Source organism: Acomys russatus, chromosome 6, assembly GCF_903995435.1.
Source record: "Acomys russatus chromosome 6, mAcoRus1.1, whole genome shotgun sequence".
NCBI classification, from domain to species: domain Eukaryota; kingdom Metazoa; phylum Chordata; class Mammalia; order Rodentia; family Muridae; genus Acomys; species Acomys russatus.
This window is the reverse complement of record NC_067142.1, coordinates 4,333,747-4,351,975: the sequence shown is the minus strand read 5'-3', so window position 1 is coordinate 4,351,975 and position 18,229 is coordinate 4,333,747. Positions and strand designations below refer to the sequence as shown.

Here is an 18,229-nt window from a genome sequence, read left to right as displayed (position 1 = left end):
GAATGACAGTTCTAGTCATGGTCTCATCCGCATCACTGGTCCACACAGTGGCGTACCAACAGACTCTCCAGCCACTTCCCATATCACATGGTGGGCTGTGTCATTTTCCTAAAGCCTGACAACTACATATAACATGTTTGTTACAAAACTATGTATGGCTTTCTGGCCCCAGCTCATGTTTAGACTCACAAATTTAGCAAAAGAGATATATCTTATCTCCCTCTGGAGTCTCATAGGAACCCACACAGACAACATACCTGAATACCATACCAACACTATCTTTTGCTGGATTTTTTTTTTTTTTTTTTTTTTTTGTACCTGCCAACCTCTCAGTCTGAAATTTCCCCTTTGCACAACCTTTAGAATTCCTGCTCAAGTTGTCAGAGCCAGCTTCTTTGGGAAGACTACATGGGATTCTACTAAGAATCTGTTCTACTCTTTTCTTTCTTTCTTTCTTTCTTTCTTTCTTTCTTTCTTTCTTTCTTTCTTTTTTATGGTGAGATTCCTAGGCACAGAATACTTGGCAGATTATCTGCTGCAAAGAACAAAGAATTTCAGTGCTTCTGTGTCCCTGAGGGTATGTGCTCCTGGTCAGGGATTTTGACAATTGTTATTCCTATTCTCCTCCCCAAACACATGTTGGCTTTCATTGGCCTGTGCAGATCATTCTGTGAGACCCAGCATTTGAACACCTTAAAGAATGGGGCAGACCCCGTATCATGGTGTAGGCAACCTTACTTCAGTTTCAGTGCAGTTTTCACAAGAATGTGCCAAAGAAAGCAATGATCCAAGGAAGGCTCTTTGAGCTCAGAAAAAGGTGTAAATAAACCCAATAAACATATACAAAATATTAACAGAGAGGCCCTGAAAGGAACCTCAGAATCAACACAAAACACCCCAAGACAAGTTCTCTGCACAAAGATTTATTTGCCCTAGAGGGACAAAGGGCAAGGAATAAGAGGCAAAGAGAGGCAATAGAAGATAAATGACTAGGGAGAGGAGGAACAGAGGGGGAGGGGCATATCTGCTGTGGAGGGACAAATGACTGCCTCAGAATAGAGAAGAGACTGATGTGACCCATAGGAAAATGGCAGTTTAGAAAGGTAAAGGGAAACTCCATGTTAGGGTGAGGTGTTGAATTTTAATTGGGTATACTAATTAGGTGAGCCAAAAGAGGGCTTTTGATTACTAGACATTGACAGCTGAACTTTGGTAGTCAGCTTCTGTAGGGGAAGTGGCCAAATAACAGGCTAGACCTTGGTGGCTAGCTTTAAGAATGTAATCTAGGGCTGGAGAGATGGCTCAGAGATAAAGAGCATTGGCTGCTCTTCCAATGGTCTCGATGTTGGCTTACAACCATCTATAATGAGATCTGGGATCCTTTTCTTGTGTGTAGGTGTACAAGCAGGCAGAACACTGGATGCATAAATAAATAAATAAATAAATCTTTTAAAAAAGAATATACTTTAATGGGATTCAACAAAGAAGAGAGAATGGCGGGAGGGCAAGGTCTGCCAGAGCTCTGATAAGCCATGCTCATGCCTGCTGGAGCTGCTTCAAGCCCTTTCCCAGAACATTCTCATGACAGACAAGTTTAAACACAACTACCTGGCACATACTATAAGTTACAGCCAGGAAAACATGGAAGCAAGGCAGAAGGCCATATATAGTTTGAGGGTACACTCAGCATGTCCTTTCACCAGATTATGTTCTATAGCTAAGTTGCAGCACCCAAGAAGCATAGACATGCCTTATACACTGAGTGCATGAAATCATGTCCAAGACAATCCAGGCACACAGTGCCCTTAATGTAAAAGGCCCTCCTCTGCCTTTTTTCCTGGAGCATCTTCACAGTTCCCCAAATATTCACCACACATCATCTCTTGACTGTGCTCTGACAATTATGAAAGGAGAGTGCAGCACAAATGCTCTGCAGATGCCTTCGTTTGGCAGAGTGTGGAGGGAAGCAATGTCCCATGCATCCAGCAGAGGAATGGTGTCACACAGTCAGAGCAGAAGACTTGGTTTTCAGAATGTCATTGTTCCTGTAAATCCTCTGGACAGTATGTAATTGTCATTGTCCTTCTCTCTTCACTTGTAAATTGAAAGTTAGCTGAATGCTTATTCATTTTATCAGCTGAATAGTCTAGTTGCAGAATAAATCCCAATGCCATTGTTTAGTATTTTCCTGAAAATAATATCACTTTCACTTTATAAGACAAGGGATTTTTTTGCTTGATTTTCCAGCTTTCTGAAAAGTTTCTGTGTGTAGCTGAGATTGAGACACCAAGAAAAGAAGAAGAGAATCATTTTGTCACCTAGTTACCACCTTGATTACCTGTTGCTATAAGTAGGACCATGTTTTACAAGGGTGTGCGAGGATGTATGTGTGTGTGAGTATCTCTATGTGTGTCAGTGTAAGTGTGAGCTTGCGTGAGTGTTAAGTATTTGAGTAAACCTGTGTGTGTGATCATGTGGTCAGTATGCAGTTGATAGGCAGTATGCTATTGTCTACCACTTGGGTATTAAAAGGGAATGGGGGCAAGGAAGTGAAATTATGGAAGAACAGAGATGAAAGAAGCCAGAATTCGACATTTGTAATTGGGAGCAATTACATGTAAAGTTGTATTTCATGCAGTAGTTTAGTTCATTCTTTTGGCCTGCTCAGACAAGGTAACAGCACCCCCTCTGTAACACACACACACACACACACACACACACACACACACACACACACACACACTCACACACACATTCTATGATTTTTATCCTAAGATAGGATCAAATCTGAATTTACCTATGTTATTATGGGTGTAATCTATTTTCTGTTGGAGTTTCTTTAGTGCCACCTTCTGGTTGATGAAGTCTGTGAAATTTATTTAGGCTCTTCCTGGACATTTTCTTTTTTGTAAAATATTTTATTAATTTATTCATATTATATCTCAATTGTTAGCCCATCCCTTGTATCCTCTCATTCTTCCCTCCCTCCCATTTTCCCCTTACTCCCCTCCCCTATGACTGTGACTGAGGGGGACTTCCTCCCCCTGCATATGCTCATAGGGTATCAAGTCTCTTCTTGGTAGACTGCTAGCCTTCATCTGAGTGCCACCAGGCCTCTCCATCCGGGGGACATGGTCAAAAATGGGGCACCAGAGTTCGTGTGAAAGTCAGACCCCACTCTCCATTTAACTGTGGAGGATGTCCTAGCCCATTTTCAGTTGTAAGTTGAGGCTGTGGGGACACTCTTTGCCTGGAGCCAAGTCACATACTGTTGCAATGGGGCTCACCCACAACAGAACCTGTTTCCTGATACCTACCTATACTCTTTGTTCAAGTTCTGAAGAAGTTTCATGATGTGGAGACCAGGAATAATTTCACCACCCCTCAGTCCGAGACATTCAGCTCCCCCCGCCTTTTTTTTTTTTTTTTTTTTTTTGGTCTGAATGATTCAGTGACCCTCAAGTCTGTGGATTTCAAAAAGTACTATTGCAAAGCTACCCTGTGAGAGCTTCTGAGTTCCCACTCTTTCTGCTCAGGGAAATGAAGGTGAGCATGACCATCCAGCTCTAGGCAAAGTTCCTAGTGTTTTCCACATTGCCTATCTGGTCATTTCCCAAATTAGGACACACTCTTCCTGTAGGACTTAAAGAGTCCAGTTAAAATTATGTGTGCACTGCCAGGCGTAGTGGGGCACACCTCTAATCCCAGCACTCACAGAGACAGAGGCAAGTAGATCTCAGAGTTCGAGGGCAGCCTGGTCTACACAAAGTGTGTCCAGGACAGCCAAGGCTACACAGAGAAATCTTGACTCAAAAAAACCAAAACCAAAACAAAAAAACCCCTATCTGTGCATGTGGATGAAAAGAAAACATGTTTTAAAATATTAAAAAAATAGGATTATGGTTAGTGAATAATTTGGTGAGCTTTAAATGTTGTAAAGATTAATAGTCAGGGTTTTTATAAATTTTAATAGGCTTAAACATGAATAAATAAAAATATTATGGAAGACACAATTTGTTACGATTACAGTTACTAACAACAACTACTAAGGATCATGACATTCTGCAACAACCATACTGATTAATCAATAGTCAGTGATCAGTTACTCACAGGGATACAATGCTATAACGATAATGGTCACTTGATAAAAGATTTCTGCCTCAATTTGACTCTTGTTCTTTCAGGTTGTATTTGTTTGTGGTTCTGGATGTGCTGTGGATAGAGGGTTGTGCCAGTCCAACTTGCTTTTTACTTAACTATCTTGAGACAGCATCTCTCTAAGTTGTCTTGGCTGGTACTGCACTTAGTCTGTAGCACAGACTGTTCTTGAACTTGGCATGATTATGCTTGCCTCAGTTTCCTGAGCAACTGGGACAACAGGACTGTGTTGACTGGCCAGACCTACATTGGGGCATTACCATTTCTAGAAGCAGGTTAATAGGGTTCAACTGGGTAGCTGTAATCCAATGCATAGTTTTCTGGGTTTTTGGGGGGGTTGCTGTAACATTGGCTAGAAGCATTTGACAAAATTTATATTCTAAAGAGGCAGAAAGCCTAATTAACAATTACAAGTTTTCTAAAACTGAATCTTTAGAAGGAAGGAAGTCAGGGTACCAAGCAAGAGGGAGTCTGTTTTGCTTGTTCTTTTAGTTTAGCTTTATTACTGTTTACTAAAGTTGAGGGAAAGGTTAATTGCATCTTGCTCAATATAGATCCAAAGACAGTGCTCCTGTTGTACCGGTTATGTTAGGCTAGGCTTGGGTTTCATGTGAAGTAAACACAGAGAGAGAGAGAGAGAGAGAGAGAGAGAGAGAGAGAGAGAGAGAGAGAGAGAGAGAGAGAGAGAGAGAGAGAGGAGAGAGAGAGAGAGAGACGCCAGCCAGTCTCAGCAGATCCTGGTAAAAATGTTGTATATTTTTGGTATCTTCCTGACTGACATCTATTTTTGATCTATCACCAGTTCACATTTCAGGTTAGACCACCTTAAATACAACCTCCAAATGTGGTGAATTTTATCCTCTCATTTTCACATGACAAGGTAACATAAATAGACTTTGCATTTGCAGAAAATTTAATTAGTAATGATTCTTAGAATATTCTTTGATAATTACATTAGAGACATCAAATTGGAAAATAGCAATATTCCTGGGTGTGTGTGCGTTCATCTGCATGTGTAATGATTAGAATGGCAGGCTCTGGAATCTTGGCGTTCCAGTCACTAATTACTCCATGGAGCTCTGGAGGGGCCCTCCACACCCTGCTCAGCATTCCAATCCCTCCCTCCTTGAGGCAATGCCTTTACTCACCTCAATGTACCATTTATTGGGGTTAAAGAGATGATGCTGAGAACAGTGACCAGTAGTGTAGCCTACTAGCTACTTAATAGAAGGACCAACCATTTAAGAGAGGGGTTAAACAAGCTTTAGAAGAGTATCTGAACCCATGTTTCAGAATTGTATGTTCATGGGGCCACTATTTGGTTACATTTTTATATACTCAAGGAGTATATTTGATTTTGATTTCATATTTATACTATATTATTTTTGTTAGACAGGTATTGATGGAAGCAATATGGAAATGTGTTGAAGGCCATCTTTGACAGGTCAGGGGAGACTGGGAATGTGTGCATAGATTTGGTGATTAATTACTCAGCAGACTTCTCTCTGAGAGTACAAAGCTTACTTATTTGGGGCTAATGCTGTCTGTGACCTGCTAGAGACTCTGAACTCTTTTAACTCTTTGAGGGCCTGCAAAAAAGAAAAAAAAAAAAAGAAAATAATCACACTCCCACACACACACTCAGTGGATGGAACAAAACAGGGTCCAACAAAAAAGTTCCAACAAGCTTTAACAACTTCATACATACATACATACATATATACATACATACAATCAGACAGATATACATATACACATTTGACATATATTTAGTGGATGGTGGATGGACCAAAGCTCCAACTCCAACAACAACCACATGATACATACATACAGATACACAGGTAGACATGCAGGCATATACACATTCGCACATTGAGTGGATGGAGCAAAGCTCCAACGACCTTACCTATATACACATACAACACAAACTGGGTGGATGCAGCAAACTCCAACAGCTCCAACACTTTTTCCTTTTGTCCTTAAGATTTTATACCCCCTAACACAAAGTTCTCTGTGTAAGAAGAAAAAATTACCCCATAGCTCTAAGGCAATCATCACAAAAATAGATAAATTCATTATACAAGAGGGAGTTACAGTAGGATTATTGATTACATTTTTTTATTAAAACTCACACCTGACCAAACCTTCTTTATCTATTTTTATCTCCACAAGTTCATTGTAAATTCAAAGCAGTAGTTTTTTATGTATCTTCCATCCTACCTGCTAATTATAAGTTCAAAGCAATAGGTTTATTTATGTCATAGGTTAATAGGGTTTTTAAACCAAGTGATGGTCATCTATCATATGTCTTATTTTTGAAGTTTTGTATAGTTAAATTAGGACTACTCCTATTGCAGCTTTTTGCTATTCTACAGGGGTCTTAAAATTACTTGAATCAATTTAAGAGTTCTATGAAATCATTGTCAGGAATCATAAAATCATAAATTCTTCTAAATAGCATTATTTCATGAAAGTACATCTTCATATTGATTCACAGAAAATTTGCCCAAGAAAGTGAGCTAATACCTAGGAAGCAGTCACACCAGATCACAGGCAGTGAGGCTCTCCCCCACCCAATAATACCATGCCACATATATGAGAAATACATCTACCATTTGAGTCTTTCTGCTTCTGGGTTAACTCACTCATTATGATCATTTCTAGCTCAATCCAATTATCCACAAATTTTGGAAATTCCTTGTTTTTAATAGCTGAGTAGTATTCCATAGTGTATATGTACCACAGTTTCATTATCCATTCTTCTACTGATAGACACTTAGCCTGTTTCCATGTTCTGGCTATTATGAATAAGGCTGCTATGAATATCTGCATAGTAGCCAAGGGTCATGTTCCATGAAAGTCTTCACTTACCAGGAAACTGGGACAGAGGGGAGGACATCCTATTGGGACTCTAGATGAGAGAAGCATGGAAGAATAGCAAAGTAGAAGGATCCAGAGGGTCCTAGAAACCTACAAGTAAAACATTATGATAGGCAGATTTGGGCCCAGGGGTCCCGCTCAAACTAAGGCACCAGCCAAGGACAATACAGGCGGTAAACTTTAAACCCCTACCCAGATCTAGCCAATGGTCAGAACATTCTCCACAGTTGAGTGGAGAGTGGGATATGACTTTCTCACGTACCCTGGTGCCTCACTTTTGACCATGTCCCCTGGAGGGGGAGACCTGGTGGCACTCAGAGGAAGGACAGCAGGTTACCAAGAAGAGACTTGATACCCTATGAGAATATACAGGGGGACGTAATCCCCCTCAGGAACAGTCATAGGGGAGGGGAATAAGGGGAAAATGGGAGGGAGGGAAGAATGGGAGGATACAAGGGATGAGATAAACATTGAGATGTAACAAGAATAAATTAATAAAAATAAAAAAATAAGTTAAAAAAAAAAGGAATACATCAATGGCAGCATGAGGAAGGACATCAGTAACAAGAAGCAATCCAGAGAAGAAGGCCATGAGGCCATGTCACTTTAAGGTCCACCCTCCACATCCATGCAAAATTGTGGGCTGTCTCTGGGAAGCTCACTTGCCCACTGCAGTTCCTGGTGCACAGCGTCTCCCAGAAATGAAGGGAAGAAAATGGGCATACCCAGGAGCAGAGCTGTTCTTTAATCTTTCATCACAAGAGCTGAAGCGCCACAGTCTCTCTGGGGAAGAAGACTGTGCATGTATCATGGGGTTCTTGGGGTTTTACAGGAAAGGAAGAAAACACTGGAGAGGGCAGATTCCATCTCAGGCCTGTTGCTCTGAAGTCTAGGGTGGTTAAACATGAGCAGGGTTGGTTTGTGGGTCTCCTTAGCAGGCGCTTCTGTAGGTGTTGTCAGTCAAGTCACCTTTTCTGTCCACAGCTTCTCAGTCCACCTAAGGCTTTTAGGTAATTAAATCTTCAATTTTCTCCCAGATGTGCTGACTGCAAACTCCTTATCTCAAAATTCTAGAGGTTCAAGTCCACCCTGATACCACAGAACATGTTTTGCACTCTTACCAAGCCCTCAGGGGCAACCTCATTTCTTTGCTTTTCTCAGCTTCTTGAAGTGGCCACACTGGTGTCCTGCCATTGTTGAGATCTCTGCTTGTATCTTCTTTTCTTACTCTACACCTTCCTGCCTCTCTTTGCAAGTTCATCACAGCTTCCTTGCTCCTGTAGCTCAGTGTCCACATCTCAAATCCTTAATTAAATCACAGGAGTAAGTCACTTTCTGCTAAGGAAGGTGATAAGATAAGAAGTAAGATAATACAGGGTTTGGTGGTTGGGGCAGTGTCTTTGGAGGTCCATATATTCCATCTTATATACCTAGTGTCCTTTATGGAGACACTGGTGACCACATAACTACAGAAGCCATCTGTTGATATGCCTCTGTGCTGTGCTTGCAGTCTAGACCCTCTCAGATGGATGAGCTCTATGAAGCCAATGGCTCTTTTGCCATCAGCCTGTTAAAAATATTGGGTGAAGAAGACAAGTCACAGAACCTTTTCTTCTGCCCCCTGAGTATCAGTGCTGCCCTGGCCATGGTCTACCTTGGAGCCAAAGGAGCTACCGCTGCCCAGATGTCCCAGGTATGCTTTCTGAAGCTGCAGAGTAGGAAGGAGAAAAACAGCAGGTTAGTTTTTACAGTCAGTGTCGCTGGTGGGTGGGAAGAGAGACACTGTGGTGGTCCTGGCATGGGCCAGTACAGGATGAAGGCAATTGGGACCACTTATCTCTTCCACAGTTTACAGGAGACATTGAATGTTATATTACTTTATCTAGATAAAAGTCCTCAAACATCCTGGCAAATTCACATTGTAGGAAAATGGTAAATCAGAGTCCTACCCCACACAAAGGAAGAGAATACAGCCCAACTTTGTTATCTTTTCAGCCTTTGTAGTATTATTGTTTATATAGGGATGTAGCTGTGTAAGTAAGCTTTTGTGAAATGGGTGACATTTTTCAGATATAGTTATACATAAGAGGAAGAAAATGAGCATAAATATGGAACTACGTTTTTGGGAATCATTTAGAGGGAGCATATAACCCACTGATCTCAAATAGTGTGTATGGTCTCACCTATACATGAGAGAACAGAGCTAGTTTGGGGATGTGTTTTCAACCATATGGGAAAGCATCACACAAATGCCATAAGGGTATCTCTTTGCTGCTAGCACGAAGGTGTGTGTGGACGGGTAATCTTTTGCACTGCATCCATGGGCCACAGCTGAGGTCTTCTCACTGACCTCACTGGGGAAGAAACCTTGGGAGTGAGACTTGCTCAGACACAGAACGGAAACCCTAACTCTCACATCTAGAAAACAACAACAACAAAAAAAGATTTGACTCTTCCTCCTTCTCATAACCACTGTTTTCTTCTTGTATGCCCTGGTCATTAGATTCACTCGTGCTATCTAGTTTTTATGTTTCCCATCTGTTCTGAGTTATCACCTGATGCTCATCTGGAATGGGTGAGTCCTGCAGACCAGTGGCTATTGCTCAAGGAGAGCATTTCACTTCTCCAAGGATACTGGGGAAGGGTTCAGTGGTCAGTTCTCACCTCAGAGAGATGCTACTGCCATCTAGTGGCCAGGGGCCACAATCGCGGCCAGTGTCCTCCAGGAGCAGCCCTGCCACAGCTTAGGACAGCAAGAGTCAAACTTTTACTGTAGAAACATTTCAGATTTCCATCATTTAGCAGCGCTTGTGCATAATTACTGTGTTTCAAACAAGCTACTTATTTATTCTATCCGTAGCTACTCGGTTTGAGCAGAGTTGAAGATGTTCACTCACATTTCCAGACACTTCTCGCTGAAGTTAACAAAACTGACACTCAGTACTTGTTAAAAAGTGCCTGCCGACTCTTTGGAGAAGAATCATGTGATTTCCTTCCGGTAAGTGTTAGGAAGTGATGTGTTTCTGGTGACATGCTTCTGGAGTGGCTTTGGTGTTACCTGTTTTTTCCACAGTCATCAAGGCCTTTAGGGGTGACTGTATCGCTGCCTGATTATTAACAACTTATCTGGAGTCTGAGAGTTCTTGAGACGAACTAGGAACATTTAGATTAGCTGGATGAAGTTAATTGAGGGAACCACTGTTGTCTGAAAGCAGGGTCTGGTTGTGGTGGCAAGAGACTTTTGTTACATCAGAATAGTTTTTCCTGGGGTGATCAAGTGGGTTCTGAAACGGAAATATTTTAGGAGCATGGATGATTGGGGAGGCTTTTGGCAAACAGTGAGAGGTGCAGGTTTTTGTGGTTGGTGTGGAAAGACTGAGAGAACTTGGCTTTGGTTCCCAATAGGGGGACTTGGGTGGAGAAGGACACAAGCAGTCAATGTTGGGGGTGGGGCATTGGCACCTGGGGTGAAAGAGACTGCAAGCCATTTCCTGATAAAACACTCCCTGAGGTCAACGTCAATATTTTATTCTCTTGTACCCAGATAGATATACTCATCCTTGCTCCCTACACACAAGTGACCATATCATCTACCATCTTATATGGAGCCCATCCCAACTCCTACCTCTGCTTTGGGGCCTAAGTATTGTTAAGACAACCTCTCTAGATCTCTTACATTTGCTCTGTCTTCTGAATCACCACTGTTGGATGTGTTCTGATGGTCTGTGGGCTATATCTTCCACATTATTATTGATTGCTTCTAATGGGTCTTCTTATGCCTTCATTGACCATTTCCTGTCTCACAAATTCAACCACTGACTAAATAAGTTTTCTGAGATAAAAATGTCTTCACACTTGAGCATGTATCCCCAAACTCACTTGCACCCCCACCTGCTATAATGAGTAAGATCTGACAATCATGTCACATAAGACGTAGAATGTCACTAATGGGAAATTAGTGATTTGAATGATGAAAGCTTGGTTGTTTTGCTCGTTGAAAGTTGTGAGGATTCTCATATAAGGCTCAGTGGTATATCTGTGTGGGCTGTGTTGAATACTGTCCTCTGGCAGCTCTCTGTTTTAGTTTTATGTATCCATGGAAATTATTCTGGATCCCAGGATTCTTTTAGTGAATTTGTGTTCACTTGGAACATCAGCTTTATCTTTTAGTGTTGTTGGCACAATGAATTACATTCTACCTTTCTCATATACATGACCCCTAAAATATTTTAGAGTAGGTATTGGGCAGAGAGTGGAGTTAACTGCTGCATATATATCTGAAAACCTATTTTTGTAGGGGAAGTTATCTGGGTTCTAATGTGCTAGGTAATCTATTAAACATTTTTTACTTTGCTGATACAAACAGACATACAGACACATTCAGACATGCTCACATGCATAGTTACATTCATTCATATCCATATACTTTATGAAGCTCCATGATCCACACTATCTTCTGCCACTTCCACAGACCCTCCCTTGTTCTCTGTTCTCCAATAATGGTTCTCAACCTTCCTAATGTTGTGACCTTTTAATACAGTTTCTCATGATGTGGTGATGTCCAACCATAAAATTCTTTTTGTAGCTACTTCATAACTGTGATTTTGCTACAGTTATGAATCATAGTGTAAATGTATTTGGAGGTAGTTTTCCACAGGAGTCTTGACCCACAGGTTGAGAACCACCCAGTCATTGTGTTCCAAACAAAAACATTCTGTTTACTACTTTGTCTACTTTTAAGTCTACATTCTAGCTTTTGACACTCTAATGAGTAAAAGAGCAAGTGTTTTCTGGGTTGGGGAACAGGAAGTCAAAGTAAACTCTGCATGTTTGGAAGAAACATTTCTGTGCTTTGTGCATGGATAGCCACAGTCCTACTTTGTGTCTTTGTGCACAAGGCATTTTTCTTAGCAGGCTATGGGCCACCCAATATGGTACATATTTTTACCTGGCATCCAGAATCTCTCCCAGGGCTGGGCAGTATAAGAGGCCAACACATTTTTTTTTTATATCTGCAGAAAACAAATTTATTCTGAGATCTAAAATCTGAACAATATTGAACTTCAGAAAACATCCACATGGGACTTTGTTTTCTTCCAATATATTAACGATCTAACAAGGAAAAAAAAAAGCACACACACACACACACACACAAAACAAAATGACCCTTAAACAGTGCTGTCCAGTCTGCCTGCAGTTACGTGGTTCTCTTTCCATGGTCTACTGAGGTAAAGCCTGCACACTTTGGTAAAGTTACAAGTTACAAAAAGAAACAAAAAAGTAACCAATGAAAACATCTTCCTCAGGACATGCTGTAACTACAAAGAAATTCATTGAAAGCATTCATTCCATTAAAAAAAAAAAAAAAAAAAAAAAAAAAAAAAAACCTACAGAAGCCCTCGGTTGCTGGTTAAAAACGAGAGGGGAACTACACCTAGCCAGGACACTCCCCAACAGCCAGGCTTACCAGGTGGTGTTTGGCTCAGCTGGTATCCTGGCCTGAAGCCATAGCCAAGTCCTGCTGAGGTAGTTGTCAGCTAGGTCCCGATGCACCCGTGAGGATGGTGAGGCCAGGGCTGAAGCTCACCCAGGGCGCCATCCAGGACTTCTATGAAGGCCTGAGGAATGGCTGCAGGGGCCACCGCTGGAATGAATCACACTGCTCGCTTTCAGGAAGATGTGCCTTGCCTTTTCAAAGATAGTTGCATATTGTTCTAGGCAACTGGTATCGGGTGTAAACTCCTGACAATATGATACGAGGTCTGGTATGGGGCTGAACAGTTTCTTAAATCCATTTTCAAGGGGGAAAAAAAAGCAAAAAGAAAAAGAAAGCAGTTTCTTTTCTTTCTCCCCCCCCCCCCCTTCTCTTGGAGAATAAATAGCAGGCGTTGTATTTAAAAGACAAAAGAAAAAGAAAAAAGAAAGAAAAAGAAATCAAACAAACAAACAAGTCCAACTGGTAGCCAGAACGGGATTCCTGCAGATTCCTGGTGGCGACCAGGACAGACGAGTCGCCAGGGCAGATACAAAAGGACAACACCTTCGAGCTAAACCCATTACCAGCTCAGAGTGGGGCTGCAGGCCCTCTGCCTGGGTCTTGGCATCACCGGCCTCTGCCATAGCCAGGGAAGAGCTGGTTGAGAATGGTCTGCAGAGGCCGATTGACCTGGGTCGGGGAGCTGTGGTCCAGGTCACGGCGACAGGCTGGGCAGTTGAACACCTGGGCCCGGAAGGACCTGTAGGCCAACACATTTTTGAGGATTGCATGAATGCGTATTGAAATACAGCATCACGAAACGTTAAGAGAAAATACTTATTTTAAAAATTGTGATAACCATTGCTGAATAGTGTCTGACCTGTGTTTGTGTCTATAGACTTTCAAGGAATTCTGCCAGAAGTTCTATCAGGCAGGGCTAGAAGAGCTGCCCTTTGTTAAAGACGCTGAAAGGTGCAGGAAACACATCAATGACTGGGTAACAGAAAAGACTGAAGGTAGGAGATTTTGATTTGTCTGGGCTTTGGAGTTAGGAGGGGCAGGAAAGCTGTGGTCGGCTGGGCCATGTCCTCCATGGTGTTGCTCCTATGACCCAGTTCTCAGTGCTGGGGTGGCATGTTTGTTGGGCTTTCCGGAAACAATACAAAACTGTTTCCTCAGGATTATGAGATCATAAACAGTAATTTTAAAAGGAACCCAATGTTACATCTCAAACTGCTTTCTTCTGAACTGTGATGGAAAGTTCCAAAAAATGCTTTCTTTGGGGTCCTTGCTAATGTTCTATCAGGGGAAACCCTGGTGTGCTCTGAAACAGGAGGATTTTATCTTAAGACAGGTGTTTAACGTATCATGTAGAGTTGGCACATTCTCTCCCTGTGGAAGTCTGAGCAGCTATTTGACTTGCAGCTCTCATCCTCTTCTTAGTCTGACAATAGTGACCACACTTATGTCAGAACATGAAGTTTTTACAAATGTTCTCTGTAGTCTAGATCTCTTTTATCTATTGGAATTGTAGTGTCCAAAGACCAGACTTTTTCCTATCCTCCTAAATATGTTTGCTTGTTCTTAACTTGAGTATGGAGCAAAAGAAGCCACCTTAAAAAGTAAACAAGAAACTTAGAGACTTCTAAGATGTGGAGGAATTAAGCCATTTGTTACTTTAAGTGAATATCTGGAACCCAGTATATAATATATTTAATTCATATGATACACTCTCCATGTACCAATTAGTAACAAATGTCTTTGACCAACCTAAAAGTCAGTCAAGGGCTGAGCACAGGGAAGGGAGAGCCTTTCATGTTTCATACATCATCTGCCTGGTGAACCCTTGCTCTCCCGTTGATAAAATTGTAGTAAGTCATTGAAGGGATTCTCTGTGCCTTGCCCTTCATGTATTATCAATTCTTCTCCATACTTCTTCACATCCTTCCTCCCAAAGGCTGACCATTTGCATGTTTTCCCAGAATATTGGAGATAGAGACTATCTTGAAGATAATCTTGTCCCATTTTATTTAGCAATTGAACTTAGGACTCTCTATCACTCTCCTATAGTCTCTTTCCCCAGTTTATTTCTTTTGGTGGCCTTTCTTCCTTCCTTCCCCCATTGCAGGTCTATATTTCTGATATTTAGGATGTCTTTGCTTATATAAATGTGATTAGAAGAGTAGAACTAAAGACTGATTCTTAGCCAGGATTGGTTTTGCCTGCCAAGTGTCACTTCACAGTGGCTGGAGGTATATTTGGCTATTGAAATTGAGGAAAGTATCACTAGATAAGTACCTTACCATGAACAATAGAGCCTTAGTTGAAGCCATAATTAATTGCAAGTAAAATGTCTATAGTAATATAATTGAGATCTTATAGTGCTAAAGCCAAGAGAGCATTGTTAGAATCAAAGACATTGAGTTGTTTTCTTAGTGTAGCCAACTGATACCTGTGTGAACTTGGTAGAAGCTTAGGGAAATGCTCTCATTCTGAACAGCTACACTCAAAACTGAAGCATAAGCCACAGCCCTACCTACTTTAAAACTTATGTGTATACATGCTGTGGAGGCACATACCTGCTGCATCAGCCATAGTGAAATTGACAGAGGGGGAGACTATATGTTTGAGGACATCTTCTGCTATATAGCAAGGTTGAGGCAAGTCTATGCTAAGCAAAAGACCATTCTGTGAAGAAAAAAAAAAAAAAAAAAGGTTGTCTAAGAACAAATGACTCATATGTCAAAACAAATAGAATGCTTATTGTCCCTCTTTCCTCAGATCACTACAGACTTCTCTTACATCCTCCTTGTCCCCCTCCTTCTTCCCTCTTCTCCTCCTCTCCTCCTCCTCCTCCTCCTTCTTAAACTTTTTTTTTTTGTTCTCTCCAGGGAAAATTTCCGAAGTTCTCAGTCCTGGAACAGTCTGCCCACTAACTAAGCTGGTTCTTGTGAATGCCATGTACTTCAAAGGGAAGTGGAAGTCTCAGTTTGACAGAAAATACACAAGGGGCATGCTCTTTAAAACTAACCAGGTAGGACAGTGTTTCCAAATGATTGTTATCTTCTTAAAGTAGTTAAGCTGAAAAAGATGGCAAATGAGAAAAGGAACCATTTATTTTACACTATCTTGATTCTTAATCTGTTTTTTAAAAAAAACTAATGTCTCCTCTTTATCTTTAATTAGAAGTAGAAAGGGAAACTAGAATAATGTGAATACTGATTTTTCTTTTCTTTCCTTGTCCTTGTCCAATTCCATCTTACCTCTGTAGTCAATGATCTCTGTTGCAGTAAGATCTTGCCTGAGCCATGTCATTGTGTTGATATCACATTACTGCTGCAATTGTTAGGTGTTTTTTGCCATGTCAGTGGTAGATATGCTTTAGAGTTCAAGGTTACAGAATCTTTAATGAAAGAAAAAGGTGTTAGCAGATGTTAGGCTGATTTCAAATATAATTTTCTATATTCCCTTTAAATATGAAATGGAATGTAACTTCCATCAATTTATAAATAGCAGGCTACACAAAGATATGATTATAAAATGTATTTGGTACAGCTTTAATATTTCCTGATCATATAGCACATGTCATTGTCCTCTCCCAAGAAAAGCAAAGGTATAAAACTACCTCTACAACTGGGCAATGCTTCAGAATACAAGTGTATTTCCCTTTGGTTTGGACATTCCATTCTAAATGAGGCTTTTTAGCCCAATGGCTAAATGGCAGTGAGTGCCTCTCTTCATTATGAGAAATAGTATTTAACTATAAATCCCCAGAAGTGCTACATTATGAGTTCTCTCAAGAGCAATCACAATTTCTTCAAAGACAATGCCAAATTTTAAGCTCTATTCCACCATCAAACTGTTCCTTCTTTACCTCATCTGAGGAACAACAATCTGTTCTACTTGATCTTGCAATATGCCGCTAAAGATTTTGCATTTAACAGACTAAGTGCATAGAAATGATGATCATTTTTAAACTTTTCTGAGTCCCAGGAATTGAATATAGCTTGCTGTTAGCAAATTATATTTATTGTTTTGGAAAGCTAATTATAATTTTATTTTCTTTAGGAGAAAAAAACAGTGCAGATGATGTTCAAGCATGCTAAATTTAAGATGGGACATGTGGATGAGGTGAATATGCAGGTCCTGGTTCTTCCCTATGGAGAGGAGGATGTGAACATGGTCATTCTGCTTCCTGATGAAAACACTGACCTCAGTGTGGTGAGTCCTGGGCACTGCGTGTCTGTGGATACTAGCTGATCTCCTTCCTCTAAGTCCATCGCCCAGTTATCATTTGTAGAGTTCCAACCTAATGATTGTTCCAAGCAGCGCTAGAGAAGCACCCAGGTATGCCTTTTGGTGACATGTGTACGCGTTTCTTTCAAGTGTTTAACCTAAGAGTACACAAGTTTAGATCAAGCTAGGACGAGAGAGTTCCAAAAAATCAGTAACTTTTTTTTTTTTTAATTTAGGAAGGTGGGGTTGGTTTATGGCCCAATCATTCTTGAACAAAGACGCTGGAAGAAGAACAGCATTAACATGAATATGAGTCCCATGGGGAATATTTTAAGAAATGCATGTTCGAATCCAACAGATAATGGCTTGAGCTTTTTTGCATTTCTAACAAGATTTCAGATGAAGCAAGTGCAGTTGACCCATGCACCACACTTAGACAAGGGACTAAGGTACAAGTATTTATGGGCCATGGGGCGGGAGTGTTACCTTTTATTGTTATCATGACAGAAAAGGAACAAAATTCAGGAAAGGAGAGACTTATAAAGTGGCATATGATCAACAGTGCTCTGTTAAGGCAGCTCTCAGTTGAAGAAGCTCCTACCAAAGTTGGCTTCAGGTGACTGAATACTTAAAATCCATGTGAGCCACCTGCAACACACTAGTACATAGGATCAGTAGTGAGGCCACTGCATTTTTTCCTATGTAATCAGAAAACTGTTGTCATAAGTCAAGAATGAGAATTGTCAAGGCCATATGAGAAGAAAATTAGAAAAATCTAGGAAGAGATACAAAGTCAAACAGCTGTCATTGAATGAAAGCACTCCTCTATCAGTAAAGGAACAAGGAAATGCAGATGGCATTAGCCTACTTTCCTCCTAATTTTAAAATCTGTCCCTTTGTCATTCCAGGTGGAAAGAGCACTTACATATGAGAAGCTCCGAGCCTGGATAAACTCAGAAAACATGACAGAAAGTAAAGTTCAAGTTTTCTTCCCCAGATTAAAGCTGGAGGAGAGTTACAACCTAGAATCTTTTCTTCAGCGTATGGGAATGACAGATGCCTTTGAGGAAACAAAAGCAGACTTTTCTGGAATGACAACTAAGAAGAATGTGCCTGTGTCCAAGATCACCCACAAGTGCTTTGTAGAAGTCAATGAAGAAGGCACTGAAGCAGCTGCCACCACTGCAGTGGTCAGGAATGCCCGGTGCTGTAGAGTAGAACCAAGGTTTTGTGTTGACCACCCATTCCTCTTCTTTATCTGCCACGACAAAATCAGCACCATCTTGTTCTGTGGCAGGGTCACTTCTCCATAAAGGCATATGGGCCGAGGCTGCCGCTCAGTTGGCAGAGTGCTGGCATAACACTCACAAGGCTGTGGGTTCAACCTGAGGCACCTTATAGAACTAGGCATGATGGTGCCCACCTGATACCTTATCCTTAGGAGGTACAGGACGAGGTGATCCATTGTTCCAGGTCATC

General features: G+C 41.1%; 1 protein-coding gene across 1 annotated transcript; it reads left to right on the top strand.

The window, feature by feature from the left end:
- The first annotated feature begins 8,477 nt into the window (after window positions 1-8,477).
- Window positions 8,478-18,180, top strand: LOC127190299 (serpin B8-like). Its single transcript, XM_051147202.1, has 6 exons — window positions 8,478-8,731; window positions 9,899-10,036; window positions 13,413-13,530; window positions 15,406-15,548; window positions 16,583-16,735; window positions 17,659-18,180. The coding sequence occupies exons 1-6, from the start codon at window positions 8,564-8,566 to the stop codon at window positions 18,061-18,063; spliced, it is 1,125 nt and encodes a 374-aa protein (XP_051003159.1). The 5' UTR covers window positions 8,478-8,563; the 3' UTR covers window positions 18,064-18,180.
- Window positions 18,181-18,229: the final 49 nt, after the last annotated feature.

What these genes read in the sequence shown, in the direction of transcription:
- LOC127190299 (XM_051147202.1), top strand. Translation starts at nt 8,564, where the DNA reads ATGGATGAGCTCTATGAAGCCAATGGCTCTTTTGCCATCAGCCTGTTA. An exon ending in AATCATGTGATTTCCTTCCG is followed by an intron (nt 10,037 to 13,412) that starts GTAAGTGTTAGG and finishes TTGTGTCTATAG; the next exon opens with ACTTTCAAGGAATTCTGCCA. An exon ending in TGCTCTTTAAAACTAACCAG is followed by an intron (nt 15,549 to 16,582) that starts GTAGGACAGTGT and finishes TATTTTCTTTAG; the next exon opens with GAGAAAAAAACAGTGCAGAT.